This window comes from Ambystoma mexicanum, chromosome 1p, assembly GCF_040938575.1.
Source record: "Ambystoma mexicanum isolate Mex_15411 chromosome 1p, UKY_AmexF1_1, whole genome shotgun sequence".
Classification (NCBI taxonomy): domain Eukaryota; kingdom Metazoa; phylum Chordata; class Amphibia; order Caudata; family Ambystomatidae; genus Ambystoma; species Ambystoma mexicanum.
In genome coordinates, this window is record NC_090921.1 from 95,054,168 (window position 1) to 95,075,552 (window position 21,385).

The 21,385-nt window shown below is 44.0% G+C and overlaps 1 protein-coding gene across 5 annotated transcripts in view; it reads right to left on the reverse strand.

Moving 5' to 3' along the window:
• The window catches only part of PLD2 (phospholipase D2), a 730,967-nt gene that overhangs the window by 210,021 nt on the left and 499,561 nt on the right, over positions 1-21,385 (reverse strand). For all 5 annotated transcript variants that reach the window (XM_069644098.1, XM_069644072.1, XM_069644080.1 and 2 more), the window contains 2 exons: positions 15,712-15,861; positions 13,708-13,791 (listed from right to left, as the gene is read on the reverse strand). In XM_069644098.1, coding sequence (XP_069500199.1) covers positions 13,708-13,791; positions 15,712-15,861 — 234 coding nt within the window. The remainder of the gene's footprint in view (positions 1-13,707; positions 13,792-15,711; positions 15,862-21,385) is intronic.

Sequence of the window (21,385 nt, forward strand, 5' to 3'; positions counted from 1 at the left end):
TCCCATGAAAGTCCTCTCCCTAAGCCCCTCCTCTGGCAGCCATCTTCAGATTTTTACTGCACGCTTTAATGTTGGCAGTCCTCGAGTTTGCTCTCTGAGCTATTTGTACTTTTTTCAACGCGAAAAGTTCAATTATTGTTTCAAAGAAGCCTGTGTGCTCTTTTCTTCATCTGACGACAGCAGGGACCTGTTGTCGGGGATGTTACACGCCCCTGTGGGATGTTTTAACCCACTCATCCAAGTCCTACAACAGAACTGTGCATTACTGGTAGCGGAAACATTATAATGGCCGCAGGAAAGCATGCTGCTCGTCAGAGATCATCCAAAAATGCGCAGTAAAAATCTGAAAAATAGGCTGCCACCCACTTTTGCCATGTCAGTGAACACAGGAGATCACTGCCTAAAACCACCATTGGGATACCCACACAGTAGCCTGAAACCACTTGGAAATAGCAATACTGATTGCCAAAAGCAACCCAGAGCTGTTTGGGAATTCATTTTCTTGATCGTCAAAATTGCTAACATCATGGCTCACAAAACCACCAAAAGGATACAACTTCTTGTTGGGTGTTCTACATTACTCTACTGCAAGAATCCACATCAGTACAATGTCAGCAAGAATCATGTTATTAGGACAAAATCCCATGTTAAAGACATTTGATTTAAAGACAGCTGTCAAAAATGGGTGTAATACCGGTGCTCGCCACTGACAGGTGCTGGCGATTCCTAATCCTGACAGGAGAGCTGTCTTGCAGAAGCTAAATAAGCCAAAGCAGAGAAGTCTATCAAAATGCCATATAGAGTGCCACACATTGATTTATGTGGAAAAAAACTTGATTAAAGATATGTTGCTTATTTTCAGTTTATAATGTTATCTTTTTTTATTACAAGGAACTCTGTTGAAATTGACTAGAAGGCAATCTGATTTAGCTAAGACTTCAAAAGGCTTGCTTTTCTATGAGAACTCTTCACACCTACTCTTCTCAGGCCTCTACACCAGAACGCAGGAAATCGCATGGTCCTGTTAATCAGATGGAGAGTGGCACCCTGGACTGATGCTCTGCTGGCAGGAAAAACAAGGCAGTAGACTTTTTCAATTGAATAGAATATGTTGATTCGGGGTGTGACAACAACTGCTCTGGGAGAAGCAAGACATGTGACCTCTGAGTCAGAGTCAAGCCAGATTCTAGGGGTGGTTACTTCAATTGAGAGCAAATGTATGTTTTAAGATTGCTTATAACAAATTATGCCAAGCGGACAGAAATGTCAAACCTTGAGATTCCTAAAATGAAAAATTCACTCACAGTTTGAGACTAAGCTGAAATCCGTACGATGTTCTGACACCAAACCCTGGGATTTATTAATATTGTAGACACTGTGTTTATACTAGAAAAATGAAAACTTACAGTAATATGCGCAAAGAGGGTGTGTACCTCCGTGTAAGATTTGGTGCAAAACCAATATTGCGAAACCTACCAAAATCGTGAATAAGTTGTCATTTCTGAACCCAAGTTCCTAGAAAGAGCAGGGTTGAACAGAGACCTGTCTTAATTAATCTGTGATATGTACATGCATTCTCAACAACTTGTGTACCTTGGAAACATGTTTGATTATGAAAAATTGTTTTTCTAAGTAAATGCAAAGGGGAGTATTCTTTCCGCAAGCCATAAATGTGACACCTGATGACATAGGATGACTCACTACTCCATTCTCCAGTCAGGGCACAGAGAAACCTCTACCTATCAAATCCTTAGTGGGTTGGGCATAGAAAGTCAGCCTCCACACCCCTTTGGAAACACACAAAAAGAACCATTGAGACCCAGATAGGACACACTCACTTTCCACTTCAACCGATTTCTTGCGAAGCACTTTGCCGGAAGACTCCAGATCCAGATAGTATTCAGACAGAGACTCCAGATAGATCCAGAGACCAGACTCTAGAACCAAGCTCTAGAACCTGAAGCAGAGGTCTAATCCACAAGCTGAATCCTTTTCAGAGGCCTGCAGCATCTAGCAACCTAACCCAATCTTTCAACAGCCGGGCATGCTGTTTGCTTCTGGCTAGAACCCTGTGCCAGAACCATACCCAGACCCAGAAAGCAGAGCTGTATCCAGAACCCGTCAGACCCAGACCAGACCGCTGTGCAGTGCCGATAGCAGACCAGAGGCCACGCTGTGAGCAGAACCAGTGCCGGAGACCGTCCGGTGGCGAGAATGCAGTCCAAGGCCCATTCCAGTCCAAAACTAGGAGTGAGTATCCAGCCTAGAACTGTACAGAACCAATCTCTTAGTTTAAAATAATCTTATTCAAACCATTTCAACCTGTCCAGAACTGCATAGAAATCGTGTGTCCATTCTGTGAATTCAAATCTGTAAAAGCGCCATCTGTCATCCTGAAAATCTACCTTCACAAAAACGTCTGTATCTTTTGAACCGCACGTCCTAGAAGCGAAATTTAACTGTCATTATAGTTTTTCTGTAATCGTGATTTACGCATGCGGAAAAAGTGCCGCGAATTGCAATTTAGCTCCATTTCACCACTTGTAAAAATAGCTGCTTCTTGCTTTCCACTGCCGAAATTCGTTTTCAATCTGATAATTATTCATGTATCATTGCTAGTGTTGACCTGAACTAATATAAAGTAGCTATCACTTATCCTGAATCTCCTTTAGTGAATTAAAAACATTTTAGCATATTTTTCCCATTCAGTGCAACCACATTCAAAGTATTTCTTGCCTGTTTGAAATCATACCTGTTTCTCTAAGCGTGCTGGGGGAACTGGGATTGAACTGCATTATTAATTGTATTCTTGAAACCTGTGTGTCCTCATTACCATTTCTTCCTATTGCATAAGGGGGGGAGTGAGTAGTCACAAGGGAAAAGTGATCATATTATCTTGTGATTGAGATCATATCAAGTTTATCCTGTGTTTCATCCTTTCATATCCTGCATTTCCTTGAAACCATACAAAGTATTCTCTGCTACCTTATCCTTTCTATGCCAACTCCTCATTGATTAAAGAGAGTGTGCTACTGTAATATTACCCATTGTTGATCACTATTATATTCATAAGTGTGCTATCAAATATTGATTTATTCATAAAAGTGTGATATATATATTGTTTAATTCTTCAAAGAAATCTTTTAATTTGCAAAACAAACCTACTTCTTGGCTCAGTGAGGTCAGGGGGATTCAAAGAGAGGGGCATTATATAAGGGTTCATCATCCAGATTTAAGAACTTGACATAAAAATATATAAATAAGGGTTTCCATTGGGCATCCCAAACTAGGCATTGACTTAGTTGGATTGCTGTATTAAAGTCACTTACACCCCTCTAGGCGCGAGGATCCATCAAAGATTCTACAATGCCATCCTGGGACTACTTTGCGCCCTCCGACCTGGACAGAGAAGAGGGAAGGTCCCTCTTCAGGTCCTGCACCAAATGTGGGCTACGGAATGTGTTTGTGGAGTACAAGCACCTGCAATGCCTCTACTGCCTGCACCCGGAACCACAAGGAAGTAGAGTGCGAGCAATTCCTCAGTTTCTCCATGAAAACCACAAAGGACATGCATAGTAGGCTGGTGGTATAACTTAACATGAGCAAGGCCTCTGACCCGTGCTCTGAGCAGGGTCATGCCACATCCAGGACCGGCCGGTCCGAGGAGCAGTCTTCGAAGTCCTATGAGGGTGCCTCATCTGTGGGGCCCAAGATAAGGCCAAGAGCCAACCCCTCGCTGAGACCAGTAGAACCACACCTCAAAAGTAAGACATTGCTGATCCGGAACTGGTACCTGGCCTTGTTTTTGCATCTCTATTTTTCTTTGATCAGAGACCCCCTTTTTCACACTTTTGTTAGTTTGCGAGGGCAAGCGTAGGTTGAGACACACACAGACTTTATGGGACTTACAGACTTTGACGGCCTTAGTTACATCAGAGGGACCGTTCCCTTTAGAGTTCGGGCCAGTTCGGCGTTCTACCAACCCCAACATTGTGTTTAATAAAGGTTTTCAAACTTTACTTGACAAGTCTGTCTCTCTTGATACCATGCCCGTCTCACACAGCACACGTTGAATATCAAAATAAATAATTTACCATTTAAAGCAAACAACTATACATTGAATGCTGAACTTAATTAAGCCACACAAGAGAACATTGCACTCTGAGCTGAGAAGCAAACTTTAAAACATATGTGGCACAATGAATCAATCCAAACTTGGAACTCTAAAATATTAAAGGCTAAGGGAAGTCAAACAGTGAACATTAATGAATAAATACAGTGTCCCAAAGCTACAATAGGGCAAGGGTTGTGTGTGATACATGGTGGGAGAGACACAAGACGACCAAGGAGAAGACAGGGAAGTACAAGAATATACCCTAAGCCAAGAGCCCAGTAAAAGTAGTCAAGTGTCAGTGACTTGGTGCTAAGGAGCAAAGCATAGAGTAACCTGTGGGTGAAAGCTACAATGGTTGCACGGCCTGCGATGGGTTGACCGTGTGGTCTGACAACTGCGCCTAGACCAGAGTACCCCGAATGGTGAAAGCCAAAGACACCGTAAAACAAGCCAAACAAAACCACTGCAGAAGAGCTGGCGAAGCGCGCCAGAAAAAGTGTCAGGCTGACCTGGTGTTTGTTTAAGACTCCTAGAAAACTTAAGCAAGTATAATTCAAGACATTAAAGACTTTGGGAAGGGAACACCAAGGATTGGTGTTGAACAACATCACTTGGAACTATTTTGTAACTTGTCTTGAGAAAAGGAATACCGAAGACCTATACTGGTTGTCTTGGATTGGAGTCTCAAGACCCCTCTTGTTTTGAACTGTGTTACTTGAAACATGGGTAAGGTAACCCCTAAGGACTGGTAATGAACTATATCACCATGAACAAGAGAAAGGCGAACTTTGATCCTTTTTCATGGAACTTTCTTGTGCTTGGGGAAGGGGAGCTGAACGGACGCTGTGAGCTGAATCAAGCTCAGAACTTTGAGTTAAACACTGTTTCTTTTGGACATCCCTACACAGTGGTTAATTGTAGTGTCCTGACTGCAGGCGTCCGCCAACTCCCGTTCCTCCCCACTCTCCTCACCTGATTCCAAGTCCTCCAGGTGCAGTTGTCTGTGTGAGAGGTAGTCCTTCTCCTTCTTGTGTGACGCGTGTGTGTCTCGAGAGGAAGCCACAGTGAGCGCTAATAAATAGCAAACCTGGGATTTCCTTCCCGCGAACAGACAAATGCGAAGGGAAAAAGCATGGACAGGCAGAAAAAACCATCCGATGAGAATAGCAGTTGCAGATGGTCCAGAGCAGACAGGTGGTAGCGGAGTCCTTGTGGTAAGTAGCAGATGAAAGCAGGCGAAATCGGAATCCAATGTAGATGAGGAACCGGAGAAAAGGCAGCGCCACTGGAGAGAAACCAGGTAACGCCTCCTCCGGAAAACAGCAGAGCACCGAAGTGGCTGGGAAGAGAAACACAGCCGAGAGAGGAGCAGCAAGAGGCGGGCGCGGAAGGGAGCCGCGGCCGGCAAGGAGGCGGAAGTGAAAGAAGGGAGTGAGTGGAGAGAGGGAGCGGAACAGGGAGAGGAGGGAACCGGAGACCAGAAAAGTGGCCAGAAAGGCCAAAGCAGGAAAACTAGCGTCAACACCCAAAGATGCGAGGAAACGCAGTAAGGAGGGTTGCAACGCGGCGATCGCTGGGAGAAGGAGAAAGAAGTACTACCCAGCGGCGCCATGATGGAAAACCTCTAGACCGTCAAGTGCGCTGTGAAAACAATGTAGTGGAACATCCGCTCGCCCTTTCACAAGGTAACCGTCAACGCGGATACAAACGCGAAACAGGGCGGCAGATGACAAGTTGCGATGGCAAGGATAGGTTTTGGACACAGATAGACTTTTAAGTTGATCTTTTTATTACTTAGTTTCATTCAGGTAGGGAAATTCCAATTTAGTATAGGGCAGGTTAGGCCTTCAACGATCCTGACATTAAGTTAATAAATATCCTCTGTTTGAACATAAAGTCTGTTGTCTCTGTCATGCTTCATGAGGCCTTCACAGTATGCAGTTTCTACTTCCACCACCTAGGAGTGCACTGAAATAATCAATCCACGGCAGGATACTAGCTTGGGCTAATGTAATAAAGTTCCTTTTGGACACAAAGGGTCTAATGAGCCTGAGAAGTCTGAGGTGGTATTGCCAACTTTTAAATATTTGACTGGTGTGCGTCTCTGAGCCAAGAGAAGATTGCAGCTTGGCACCTAAGGTTTTCACTTGTCGGAGTGTTTGAACGTTGCAGACCTTGATGGTCCATCTGGCATACATCGGTCCTAATTTAGCACGTGCTTGGAAAGAACAAAGAGTAAGACCTCTGTTTCGGAGCTGATGAGACACATCCAGGTCTTAACATCTCCATGGTTTTTCAGGCCACAAACCTATGAAGAAGAAGCTTGGTTTGAAGATTGGTGAATTAACTGTAGAGCAGGTGACCTCATATATATGTCCTGGCATTCAAATTGATAAACATTTAACTTGGGACATACATTTGAAGAATCTGAAAGTGAAGGCCTACTGGCTAACCGCGGGAATCGTGCATTTTATTTGGGATCATGCGGGGATACTTTCTAATGTTCCATCATTAATCTGTATCAATATCAAATTTGCCAGTAATGCTTAATGGGGCCGAGATCTGGGCCACTAACTATGTGGCAAAGTTATGCATGATTGTAAACCATAGTCTGAAATTAAAGTTGCCATTGCCCTCATTGAATGTGTGCTCTTGGAAACAAAGCTGAACACTGTTCATTGTGTGTTGACACTGAACAAGTAAAATCTGTATTTAAGAACAAGTAAAATCTGTATTTAAGAACAAGTAAAATCTGTATTTAAAAATGGTACAGGCACCATCCAACTAGCTTTTAAATGTCAATGAGCAGCTAGATTAGGCACCAATCTTGGTTGGTATGGCAATCACAACTTTAAAAACTGGCTAAAGAAGCCACTAAATGGTTCGATCAAGTTAGATATGAACGGAATGAATACCCCTTTAACAAGGTTACTTATTTACAGGAAAGGGAGCATTAGGCTACTGCTTAGGAGCAATCCCTCACTAATTTGGCTAATACATCCTTTGCCCAGGAATATGTTGCTCAATTCTTGATCTATTCTGGAACAGTTCTTTTAAGCCTTCCCAAATAACTGGAGAGTTGCTAAGAACTTGCGACTCTAATTTAACCTTGGTGAGACTCTTGCTTGAGGTGGTCAGGGGACAAGGAACTTTGGCCAGAACAGAGCGCTGTTGCAGACAGAAGTGTCTTAAGGACTGCAAAACATCTAGTCCTGGAATGTGCGGCCACAATAGACAAGAAAGACTTCTCGAGTAGGGTGTGGAATCAACCGAAAGCCTTAAGATGGTCCGCATATGATGAAGGAAATGATATTGGTTTGATTTATAATTTGACTATGTTGTGGGGTTCAGTTCAATCACTATGTAAAATGTTAAGTGAACCGATGAACCGATATTATTAATGTCTATGGAAATGTTTGTGTGCAAAAACCCTTATTAGGTTACATAGAACTACTGTAATAAAATAACAAGCTCTGCACAAGAAGTGGCCTATATCATGCGATATCACTGTTAAGCTGCTACTATTTGTGGAGGGGCAGGGAGAGGGCGTGGATTACCACTGTTGTCTACTCTGAAGAGGGTCTTTAAATAAAACAAAAACGTTCAATTTATTTAAATGCACATTGGCTGAAAAATACTACTGATTTTACGGTATATGCAACGTGAACCTGTTTTTTCTTCCCTGAAATATGAACAAAAATCTATTCAACTCTCTTTGTCCTTTCAAAATAGTCAACACAATAGCCCTTCTTTAAAAAGGTATGGCAGAGCCGTGCACAGGTGTGCAGTCATTGCAGCTGAGAGGATAGTCTGTCCTTCTGTTCTTCTGCCAAGGAGGCAAGTTTTTCTACTAAAACCCTCTCACAGAGCGGAGCCGTGCAGAGATGTGCAGTCATTACAGCTGAGAGGAGGGTCTGTCCTTCTGTTCTACTGTTAAGGAAGCATGTTTTCCTACTAAAACCCTATCACAGCACAGAGCACGCCGCAGAGGTGTGCAGTCATTGCAGTCCGTGCAGTGGGAGCCTGAGGAGACGGCTGACGGCAAACCTCTGACACGTGAAACAACAGGGGTTGGCTGAAGGTTAAGAGCCATATTGAGAAGGCTGCTACACAACAGATACGCTACCGGGTGAACAATTGGGGTGGGCTGATATGCCCCAAGAGCCCAACAATGTAACTCTTTGTGATTGGGCATTTGAATTCGGACATCAGCACGTCAACCTAATTTAACCCTGTATAATTGACCCCTAACTGATCTACAGCGAGGCGTGGTACTTCCAATATGACGCCATCAGGTCCCTGAGCAAGGCGGCATAAGAAATTCAGAGAGGAAACGGCATCTGGTGTGACGGGTCAAGGATCCCTACCGCAGCCCTCTCCTGAAATCCAAAATCCAGGCATTGAAGAGTTGTGCCTTGAAGAGATCAAACAGAGCGTGGGGGCACAATGCAGCCCGAAAGGGGCTGAGGGTTTAAAAAATTGATATTCTCGTTTGCAACTCATATAGAGGCACCCGCTACCACTGGTGCCCCACTATTGTCTTATCATTCCCCTCACCCGCCACCCATACCAACGCCCTCACCTCACGGATCTCTCATTGTAATGAAGCCAAGGGCCCTCTCAGCCCCCAGTGAGAACCATATGGACATTATTGAACCCCCTGAGAGAACAGCCGTCAAGGCTGCACAGCTGGAGGAACCAGTATGCTCAAGGAATGAGTATTCAGAGTCCCGTGGGACAGAGGGCTGGCATCAAGGGAGGACTCACTCTGAGCACTGTTCCTATCTTGAATCAGTCTTCAATCAGCCAGACTCGCCAAAATATGTCCTTCTGTCACCTGAGATTAGGCGGAATCCAGTGTCCCCAGTTCCAGCCATCTCACCCAACACACTGCTAGAACGTCAACACTCAGCACTGGAGTTGCGGCTGGCCCAGGACATAGCCGTCCTAAATTCCGTGAGATCATATCAGCGCAGGCTTAGCGACTATACAATGATCAACACCTGGCCACCTGCGATTCCTGGAATAAAGGCTGCAGATCCCCTGAACCCAGGAGGAAGTCTTTTCCTCCATGCTTGTTAACAAGAGAAGAAATCAGAGAGACAGCTGGCATCTTAGACACAGCAGAAAGAGAAGAACATATTGTGGTGAATGCTTCTAGATCTCAGGAAGCACAAACCTCTCCTAAATCTACACCACAAGACTCAATGTCAATATCTTCAGCCTCCTCTGACTCGCATTTGAATCAATACCCAATAGGTATGGGACACGCTCAGATGCATCAAGCACAGACGATTGAGGGGTAGACAACAATCAGTTACAGAACCTGGTAATGGCAGCCTGAACGGTGGTGGTCAACCCCTTCTTGAAATTGTATGAGAATCTACACGATACACTAAAAGAACAAGCGACACTGCTGGCATACAAAGATATTCCTGCAATCTTTTGCTGGATCGGTGAAATCCGGGCTCGATACAGATGCAGAGAGGACTGCCCAATGGCAAGCAAGGCTATTTGACCTAGCAAGAGGAGAAGTGGCAGAGAAAACAACACTGATGGCGTCAATCATGGAACAAATGGTTAAGGCATCAGAAGGGAATAGGCGATTCAAGGTCATGGGCAACTGGCGCCCATGATGAGCAGTTTCACAACCCGCTCCTCCCTTGCTCCTCATGAGAAGGTTTGGAGCCAGAGTCCCATGCAGATGGAACCCCGGTCTCACCTCCTCGAGAGTGCGGCCAAAGCTCAATGAGCAAAGGAAATCGAAATGACCAAAGAGTGACCCGAGGAGGGGAAAATACTGCCCTGGCTTTAGGACATGTCCAGGACCCGAGACTTCATGTGCAGAATTTGGGGACTTCCCAGGAACCAGATATCATGGAAGCAAAAATAACAGACAACCTAACCATCATCACGACAGCCGAGGACAAGAAACTTTATCTCATCTTTGGTTAAAACAATCATTGTGAACAAGGAGGGGAAAACTCGACTTTTAGACAACAAAAAGTCGAAAAACAAGCATACCACAAAAAAGGTCAATCAAATGGATCAAGGGCCTTTCTACGAAACATATCACCCCCACCTCCTCAGAACTGTACCAGAACGGGCCACTGGTCAACCTAACTATCCCAAAATGTATCGACATAGAAACGACAAATGAACAAGATATGTTGGATGAGAATACCCGCCCTCTGATGAACCTGTCAACATACTGTGCAGATAATTCTGCGGATGAAGCAAAGGCCAATACAACTTATGACCTGTCGCTCACCAATGGCTCTAAGGAAAACATGGTCAGCCCTCTAGTTGGCATGAATGCAAGGGGGAGGGTCTCATGATCCAACCTCTTTTCGCACGATGGAGCAAAGCAGACTCTTATGGTTGGAGAAAAAATAAAGAATCCAGTTCGAATCACTTCTCTATGGCTTTAGTTCAAAGAGAAACCAATCATACAAGAGGGAAGAGCAGTGTCTTAAGAGCCCAAGTTGCTATGAAGCTCCAAGTCTCGATTGAACGTCTAATCCCAAAAAGAGATGGCCTGACAATTAACAGGAAAAACGTTCTAAAAACTGTTCGCCTAAACTCAATTTCATTGGTCCAGACGACATCAAGATCATAGAATTAGTAAGAGAAAGCCGCCTTGACAGGCGATTCTACATCTTCGCTCCGTGCTGGTGAGAAACTGCCTGATGTAAGCTGGCCCTCATTCTACCCTTGGGATTTGAGATACTGGAGGGAGGCCGACCAGCTATTAAGGAAACTGGAGATGGTCCCTCAATCCAGGTCAACCACAGCCAAGAACAAGCTTGGGTACCTAACTCTGATCAAAGAGCAACGTCTGGATGGTTTCGAACCCCCACGCATGTGGGAGTTGAATACCCTTGGTCAATCTAGCCAAGGGAAAGAAGAGGCTCCTCATTGAAAGTGACTTTTGGAGATGTAAATGGCGAAGGGAGAAACGTCAAGATGGGCATGGAAACCAAGAGCTCACCAGAACCCTCGTCAGACAGGGGTTGTTTGGCAATGACACTGGTGCAAGCATCAGATCTTTAACTCCCTGCTATGCAGGGATCCCTCTTACGCTTGGCCTCATGGAATACGAGAAGATTCATGTTAAAAAAAAAGAGGGGTTGGACGTGGCGTCCTATGACATATGTTGTATGCCGGACACGTGGCTATCTAATAAGCCGATGTGCGAAGGATTTGATATTTGCTTCAATCCTGCAATCACGAGAGGCGGGAAGAACATCGGCAGGACTCTTGACATTGGTGAAAAGGGGTGGCCCCTGCACCATTCTGGAGATGAGGAATGTTAACGCCTTTGTGCACATAGTGACTTTGTCTTGAGAGAGGGTGGAGTGTCAAGTCCTGTTGATACTAATCGTAATCAATTTGTATTGGAACCTTGTAGGGATGGGGGAGGAAGCCTTTGTGGAGGCAATCACCAATGTGATAGACTATCTGCGAGTAATAATGAATGACCCTTATATAGTGTTCTGTGGAGATCTTAACATAAAATATTTGGAAAAAGCAGGAATAAAGCTTCCCGAGAGGTTGCTGAGTCAAAGCAGCCCTATGGGTTTCAGAACTCAAAGAGCGAGATGTGGGTCTGGTGAACGGTCAACTAAGAGGAGATATTCCTAGGAAGGTGACATGGTCTTGGGGTAACCAGAAAGCACCAGATAGCATATCTGGACTATTTTTTTGTTTCTGGTTGAATAGCTGACTAGTCTAGAAGTTAAATCGATGACAGACCGTGATTATCAACACCTGATGCTGAACCTAGGGAGCCGAGATACCGTTGGCCCATGCTTGATGACAGACGTAATACACACCAATCAGGGTGGGAGCCACTTAAGAATAATGCCACGGGATGTGAAACTGGTAACTGCTAAATTCAAAACGATCTTGAAGTCCAACAGTAGGGGGTGGACTATTTGAGTGTGCTGATAGACTTCTCAGTGAAATCTAATACCGGGACAAAACAAGAAGTTAACAGGCTGCTTTATCCAAGGCAGGGAGTGAGACAGATGAAGAAAATCCTGAGAGCGGGTCTATAGTGTATAGATAGCTCAAAAAACAGGGACAAATTGGCTTGAGGAAGAGGAAAAAACAATATAGAAATTGGTTACTGGCTACTAGAGCTCAACGCTTCCAAGAAGTTGCAGAAGCTAGAATATTTTGTCTAACTAAAACACTAAAGAATTATGGAAGCTGCTTAACAACAATGCCATGTTCTAATTGGCTACATTGGTCCCCGTTGTACCGGAAAATGAATGGATTGAATACTTCACTGTTCTGTTTAATGGCTCAGATCATGGGATCGCGCTTAACTCAGCAAATTTCTCCGACGCCATGTCCATTGTGGTTGACAGGGAAGACAGACATACTAATAAAAAAGTTGAACCACTCAAGAGGGGCCCTGATGGCCTAAATAATAACTTTCTAAAAGAGAATCCAGATGATTGGGCAGAATGCCCAATCAGATTTTAGTGGCCAGAAAAATTCCACCTTCATGGAGAAAGGCACTGATCGTCCTAATATATAAGAAGGGTGACAGGGACGACCCTAAACATTATAGACCCATCGCCCTCCTGGACACCCTAGGAAAGATCTTTGCCTCAATCCTGTTGAAACATCTAAATAAATGGGTGCGTGAGTATGGGCACTCTGATACAAGACAAGCACGGTTTGTCTCCCGGGTAGGGACAAGTTGAAATCTGTTAAAAGTTAATAAGAACGGCAAGGAATGGAGAGAGGATGGGATATTGGGTCCGTGGAAACAGATGTAGAGAATGGCTGGAAACTCCAGGTCTAACTGAAGAGGTACTTTTGAATAACCTGGATAAAGGGAAATCCAGAACCGAAGTGCAGACTGAAAAAACAAGTATGTATAAACTACCTCTTGATTTGCCCCCGGAACGAAGGTCGATAAACCAACTCCCTAGATATCTAGTGAAGTTCCCTAGCCACAAATATATCATTTGGGAAAATGATGTATTTTGGCAGCAACGCAATTTCTGGAGGAAGTATTGAACTTGTAAATTGCACTATGACGTCATATGAGGATTATTTTTATCGGTAAGGGAACGAAGGAAGATGTGATTTTGAGATTTTTTTACTGGGGGACGGGAACTCATGAAATGGAATTGTGAAAGGTTTGTACTAAACCAAACATACGAATACAAAAACAAAAAAAATTAAAAAGATTTTTTAAAAGAAAAGCTAAACAAATTGAAAAAAACGATACAGAGGAAATGCAATATATGATTTAATACATGCGAGAAATCAAAACCTTGAAAAATTCATGGATCGAGAAATCCGTGCTCAACATAAAAGAATGAATGAAAGAACAGACAAAAAAGAAAAACATACAGATTAACAAGAAATAGGGGGGATATCTACAAACACAATGGCGATATGAGATGCACTCAGACCATAGTGACTAAGCGTACATGAACACATGGACCCCCAAACCACCACTGGCATCTCTACAAATGTGCAACAATGAAACAACCCAAATCCTTCCTTCATGATCATCACCCTGAAGCCCTGAAGCCACTGGTACCCCTCCCCCAAGTGCCTGCACTCACCACCAGTCTGTGATGAAGATTTCCTCCTTGGCCTGCATCAGGGCATCGGCAGCTGCGTCAAAGTATCCCCTGCCATTGACAAACCTAGAAAAGCCAACAAACACTTAAGAAATAGGATATACTCCAAAGAGCGTCCTTTTCAAGAGACTCGATCAACACAAGGACACCAGATCTCAGATCTGCACCTGAAAACAAACTCTTGCAACATCATAACAGACTCTGCACCAGCAGTTGAATTTGGTGCTGGGGCTGGTGTTGCTGAAACCTCTGCTAAGCTCATTGCTGGATGGGAGGGGGATACATTCATGGTGTTTTTTTCTCATTAACGAAAAGGCATATGTAAGATTCCAAATATTTTTTCTGCCCTTCCCCCTTTCATCCAGACTCCTGGGAGGTTAGTACCTTCTGTAAAATGGGAGCGTTACAAAAGCAGCGCAAGCCTTCGACAGGAGCAGCACCAAATACAACCAGTCCCCCGACCCTTGCATGCATTGGCTATCATAACTTTCCATGACTCTTCCAGGGCTGTGCCACTTCCAGAGTTGAGCCACTTCCTTAACAGGGATCCCCATGCATGCCATAAGGGAGATGATCGCATAAGTGGCGAAAACGGTATTAGCCTACTTGTTCAAGAAACATTTGACCTTTTACTTTTGATAATTTTCTTGATCGATTTCTGTCAAATATAATTAAATATATATATATATATATGGGGTGAGGTAAGGGATTAGAGGGGTTTGCGGGGTGTCGCCCCCCCCCTAATTTCAACCCCAAAACGACCAAAACAAATTGAGTCAAATGTGAAAAGGTCAAATGTTTTCGACCAAGTAGACCTACACCACATGACATGGATGTGATCTGCGGAGCAGCTATCTGGGGTAATTCACATGCTTTTGGCAAACATTGCTCTCAGAATACTAGTTCTAAGTAAGAGGCTCTTTTTGGCTAAATAGAGTAGTTTCAGACATCCTCCCTCAATCGATTGTGGCGTTATCATATACCCCAGGAGAGTGGAGGAGGCAGTCTATGACCTTTCCTTCTAAAGACGCCGCACCCATCACCCCCATTCTCTCATTTGTGGCATCTGCAGAGGTAGAGGAGAGCAGGTGCATGAAAACCAGTGCATGATTATTGGGGTGGAGTCTGCACGCAGGAGGGGCTGCACCTGTGCACTGGTTTCCATTGATTTTCTAAAGCTTTGTTAGAACTGTTCCGATCTCTGTACTGAAGTTGTGGGTATCCAAGGAGGCTGTAGGTAGCGTGCCAGGACTATCAGTACAAGAGTTCCTACAGTGAGGGGCATCACCAAATATTCCCAAATTACATCAGTGAATGGAGGGAACAGTGACTAATCGGGAAGCAGGTACACAGGTGCTCGCTAACTAAGGCACACAGTCATGACATCCCTGGACATGTATGGCATTCCACAAAGAGATTGGTGTCATGAACAAAGAGGGCACAGTCGCCACTCAACAGTGGAACAGTGATTACAGAAAAACAGTCGCACCCTAAGGGCTTAGCTGGAGCACAGTATCATCCTTCCCTTTGATCAATGCCCCATCATAGCAGCATGCCTTTCTGGAAGTGGGACAGCAATGGGGAGCGTATGCCTTGATGTGCAGCAGAAGGGCTGGAAAGAGTGTCAAGAAAGAGTGATGGCATCAGAAACTCATGAGGTACTATCACATCCAACAGTCAGTGTGTATTCCACTGCCTACAGCCTACAGCTTGTGACAGGATTAGGCACAGGACGTACAAGTGCTCTTCCCCGGAATCTAGATAACCATGGGGAGCAAAGCCCAGCCAAATGGGCAAGAGTGGCTGGAAATAATGTCAAGAAAGAGCGATGTCATCAGAAACTTATGAGGTACTATCCCAGCCAAGCCTACAGCTTGAGACAGGATTTGGCACAGGACGTACAAGTGTTCTTCCCCGGAATCTAGATAACCAGGGGGAGCGAGGCCCAGCCAAATGGGCAAGAGTGGCTGGAAAGGGAAAACTCACCACTTAGCCAACGTCTTCTCCTGGACTGGTGCGAAGGACTCGAAGCGGTGCATCTCCAGGAAGTTCTTGCCGCGCTTGGCTGCTAGTTCACCAATCTCCTTACCCCACCAGCACGCTTGACGATAACTGCTGCAGTTCAAGATAAGAGTCCTGTGGAATGGGCAGAGTAACAGAGAACAGATTAAGTCATTTCCAACAGCCATGCTTAGTGGTCTAGAGGAGGTCAACAGTAATTTCCATATGCAAATACATTTTAAATGTGGCAAGAAGCTCGCTCTTGGGGCTATTTGTTGGGAGATTAAAACAAAACTATGTGTAATCATTTGAATAGTATTGGGGAAAAATAGTTTTTGTGAATCATTTGGGAAAATAAGTAGTGGATGCAGGAACAGTGCTAAGTTGAGACCAATTTGTGGTTACTGATGTGACATCGAGGGTGTTTAGAGGAGTGCTGGCAAGGCTACTCCCCATCCCCAACTTCTAGATCATGTGGGTGTCCGAAACGACTGGGTGGTAGTACCCTATCTTCACTCTAGCCTTTAGATAGGGCTCGGTTTCCCAGGATCCTTCAATCAACAATAACACAATCGGCAATAACACAATAGACTCTTGCTGCTTCTTAAGATCTTTTTTCAACAATTATATTAAATAACAGTGTTTGCAAGCATACATCAATCAGGAATATCGCAAGATACAAGACAAACTCCTAGCACGCACTTCTTCAACCAACTTGGCGCGGGAATCACCATATATGGCCACCTTTTTGTAATTCAAGTTTCTTAATGTGCTTTTGATTAACAAACTAATACATTGCAACTGGTTTACGGTCAAAGATTTGAATACAAAGGTTCGAATAAAAAATACATTTGAGTCAAAAGGACCGGGAAAAAAAAGACTGAATGCACTTTTTATTTTTTTGTATTTGTTTTTGCATTCGATCCTTTTGTTTTCGAATTAATGACTGGACACCATTGGAACTAACTGTCCCATCAATGGACGTGGCTTGGGAAATGCTGCTTCTATTTGTCGGCTTTATAAAATTGTTGTCAGGTATTTTAATTTACTCCCTCAACAGGTCTTTGGATTTTTGTACTATTCCGCCACACATTCACTTTGCTTTCCCCAATTCTGGCAATATTCACTCTATGCTTTGTTGGCCACTATGGACATTGCTTCACCAACCACCAAGCTTGGTGTGAAGAATCCTACGGATCACTCACTGAAACCCTGCCTAAAGTCTCCTGCCAGGTGGCCAGGGGAAGGCAGACACTTCTGATCCTAACCCTGGAGGGTGGTGTACTGCGGGAGGATCACCTGGGAGGAGACGGGCCCAGGATGGGGAGGGGATTCCATGGGATGAGGCCCAGTATTTTTCCTCTGGAAGAGGGATCCTTCCTAAGGTACCAAAAGAGGAACTGGCTTATTGTCATTTTAGTTTACATGACCCTCATATTAAAGTACAAAGTATTGTAAATTCTGAACAATCTCTACCAAAGGAAATATCTTTCTGGGTATCCAAAAACAAACACCACCAAACACCTTCCTTATTCCCAACGGTCTAATGTAAAGGAATCTGGAAATGTCTTCCATAAATTACCTTCCTCTGTAGCAACCAATTCTAACAGTCCATCTTTTAATGGGCTAAACAGGAATACATCTACCTTTAGGAAATAACTCAATAATTAAAAGAACTAATTTTATTGAAGGGGACTAGATGCGTCAGAATCCCAGAAGTACTGTGACAAGAAAGAGGGCTGAAGAGGCATAGCAAGTTGCAGCAGTCTGGCACTCAAGCCTAGCAAGCTCTATTGCCTGACTACTGCAATGGTTAACAGTTCACATGTGAGGAAACCTGGGAGGCATAAAAAGCCCCCTCAGGTAAAGAAGGAAGGAGCTGGAATGTTAGCTAGAGTGCAAGTTGTAGCAGTGGAAGCAACAAGGCGACACAAGCCTGGCAAACCAATCAGAAGTGGGAAAACTAAAGGGACGCTGGAACGTGGAAACAAAGATTTCACCCGCATGTTCTGAGAGAGTCCTGTTCTTCCAGCCTCGCTATCTGATCCAAAAGCTTCAACTGCTGCAAAATGCCGCCGTTCGTTCTATACTTCGCCCTCCCTTTGGATCCCACATCTCTCCTCTGCTTAAGAAACTCCATTGGCTTCCGGTAGCCAGCCGGATCTTGTTTAAATCACTATGTTTGGTGCATCGCGCCTTTTATGGCGTGGGCGCTGAGTATCTTCAAACTAAGTTTGTCCACTACACTCCATCCCGTTTGCTGCGTTCTCATTCTGTGTGTCTTCTTACTATCCCCCACTTCCGTCTGTCACATATGGGAGGCCGCACCTTCTCAGTGGCTGCTGCTAAACCCTGGAATAAGTTGCCTATTGCTCTTCGGGCTACTGAAGACCACCTTTCATTCCGTCGATTGCTGAAAACTACTCTCTTTTAAGCCACCCTTTCTTTCTTATGGTATTGTCTGGCCTTTCTGGTCCTCTATTACCCTCAGCAACTAGCGCCAAGATACCCTCGGGTGTACGTGCGCTTTACTACGTTTTTATAACATAACATAACATTCCAAACTCTGAGGTGCAGAGGCTGCGCAGCGGAAGACGTGTAGGAGAGACTGTTTTCGCCATATGAGCTTTATTTCTGTGGTTTTTGCTGAGCTGCAGAGGTGCAGGAGACTGAGGCAAGAAGCAAGTGTCAAGCCAAAGATCTCAGGAGTAAAGGGAGCTCCCACAAAATGTAACCGGACCGGAGATACCTGTTCAGGAGAAGGGTGTGGGTCAACAGCGAGCCAAAAGCATTAGAAGTTGGAGTGCAAGTCAGGAAAGCAGTGCAACCCAGAAAGAATGCATCTGAGAAGCTAGTGAGTGAAGTGCGCCATTCTTACACACTGCGTAAGACTTGCTGGTAACACTATCCGGCTCCTTGTTAACTCGCGTAAGGCTTTATGCAAGTAGACATTGTTTGTTGCATCCAAAATAACATACACAAAAGTAGCATACGCGAATAAGACGGAAAGATCTATTACTCGCATGAGAAGCTAACTTTGTTGAAATCCATTTTTCCTATGTTAAAAAACTGTTGCTGTCTGAAGGAGTGGTTGCGTGTCCCTAATTAAGGAGAGAGAACGCTGCTAAGACCATTACCAAATACAATCTTCAAAGCGTGAACACTATATCAAAGCGTGGTCGCGTGTGCCTAATTGTGATTCCCAAAGAAGGTCTGAACCATATTGGTTACCTTTTTGAGCAGGAATACAATTATATATCCATCTCAAACCTTGAAATCTGCTTCAAGAGAGGTTGCGTGAACCCAATTGTGTTCTTTGCAGGAAGATAGAACCTTATACTGTATCCAGAAGTGACATACCTATTATTTCTAAGAAGTTAAAAGAATATGAAGAGAATAACAAGCATTGCCCAAGCCAAGAGGTTCCCCATTCTAATAGTAAAACCAACCTTTCTAAGAGTTAAAGAGCCATCCAGCTGTACTGTGAAGTTACTAACAATTAAATGGCCTAGAATACAAGTGTGCAAGCATTACCTGAAGCTAAGAGTGGCACACAAGCATCTGGGTAATTACTTGGGCTGATAGCTGGTAGAAAGGTGCATATAAAGCTTGGGAAGGGGAACTGGCTGCTTAAAAGAATATTCTGAAGTAGACACAACTTGTAATAACAAAGACTGTGGAGGTCAGACAGAAGTGAGTCATAAAGGCAAACTGAGTTTATTGTGGCTGCCCCTTTTTGAACAAAGCTATTCAAAGGAAGAATGCCTTGCCTACCTGAGGAGGTTGAACTATATCTTGTCATAACCTGTCTAATATTCAAAAGTGCAGAAGCTGTGGTAGTCGCCTAAAGTACTGAACTGTTTGTCATATATCTGGTTGTCAGTAGATGCAATCTTGTAATTGTCTGAGCCAAAGGTAACTATTCTAATGGTAAAGCCAGTAAAGGTCTGATTGTTGAAGTGGAAGCAGCAGCACGGAAAACTCATCCTGGCAAATTCACCATTGTGAATACTAAAACTGTAACTAAAGAAGTGCCAAATGTTGATCAAGAACTGTGTATTATTGACATTGTGGATATTGCATTTTCTTTCGAACTGTGGCAAACTATCTTAAAGAAGTGTCAAAGCATCATGAACACAATTAGCATTGATGCTATTGTATTTCTTTTGCGCTGTGGCACACTTGCTTAAACAAGGGACACAACCTTGTGACCAGGATTACCATTGGTGCTATTTATCTGGAAGTGGAAGGTAGATATTTCAACCAGAAACAGATCTGTCACCAGTGAAACATTTGTTATTGAACTTTTACTTTGATTTGGACCTATCAAGAACTAATTCAAGACCTTTGTTTCCTTATTTGAACAATCATAGAATTGACTAAATCCCCAGGACAGTAGAAGGTCATCCAAACATTGTGATTATTCTTCATGGTAGATTGTATTGCCATTAGTTTATTTTGTCTATTTGTCGTTTAGTGTGAGGGCCAGTTATCCTGTGTTACAGTGTGCCCCCATAGCTTTGGTTAGGTATGGAATTGCTCAGCAGAGTAGGAAAAGTTAACATCTTTAGTTTAATAATAAAATTGCATACTTTGATAAATCAGCAGACAGGTGTCCGCCCCATATTACTGAACCCTCACATTGGTCATTCCTCCAGTTTTGGCATCTGTAGGTTTGCTACACGTCGATTCCATCCAACTACTCTCCTCATTGCTTCTCCTCATTCTCCCTCCTCGCAGCAGTCCTCTCCTCTGTTCCTCCTCACGCCAATGTGATCTGCTTAATGCCGACAAGCCTTTCCTCTCTGTTTCAGAACGGCTCTCCATGCCAGAGTTCCTCTACACGATTCTGGGTCAGACCCTTGTTCTCATTCCTACACTGCTACAAATATTCAGTATTTGAGCTGTGCTACCACATACAGGCTTCTCATTTGGTCAGCAGGCAGCCCTTTTCTTTCTACAGCGTCTTCTCTACTTTAGCTTCCCGTACCAGATGTTGGCTGTACTGCAGCCTTCTCAGGTTGCGCTGTGGTGCAGCTTTACTATGTTTTCAGGGAGATTCTGCTGTCTCGTCTTCTTGACTTTGCATTCACTTTCCAGACACTGCAACTGTTCCACCAGCAGTTTCTCTCTCCTTTTGGGGATGTTGATCTTTCATGTTGCAGTGTCTCATGGTGTTTAACACGCCAGATATAATGGCTATGTTCTTGCTGTGGCATCTAAAAAGGTGCTTCCTCCTGACAGATGTGGGAAAGTTCAGTGTTTGTCCCTTGTTTGTATGAATGTTGAGACTAGTTTGTATGATAAAGTGAAAATCCATGTTTCAAGCTTTGTTTGCAGTTGAGAGAAGTGGAGTGACTGATTTTAGATGTTTTGAACAGCAATAATACATTCAAGCTAAACCTTTTCAATATTTTAGTTCAATTTGCATATCACGGCATGAATGCAGAATTGGCCATTTGAGAATGCCTATCCAAGTCTGCACATATTTTATGGTGCTATGTCTTGATAGACTGGGGGGGCTTCATATCACAATTAAAGTTAGCTTCTGATGGGCCCCAAAAAAGGTTCTGGGGGGGAGGGGCATATGCCTCGTGATCTTTTTAAAACTGTCTCGCTCTCCTGGGCTGTTAAGTTGGTGTGCGGCATGTCCACTGGT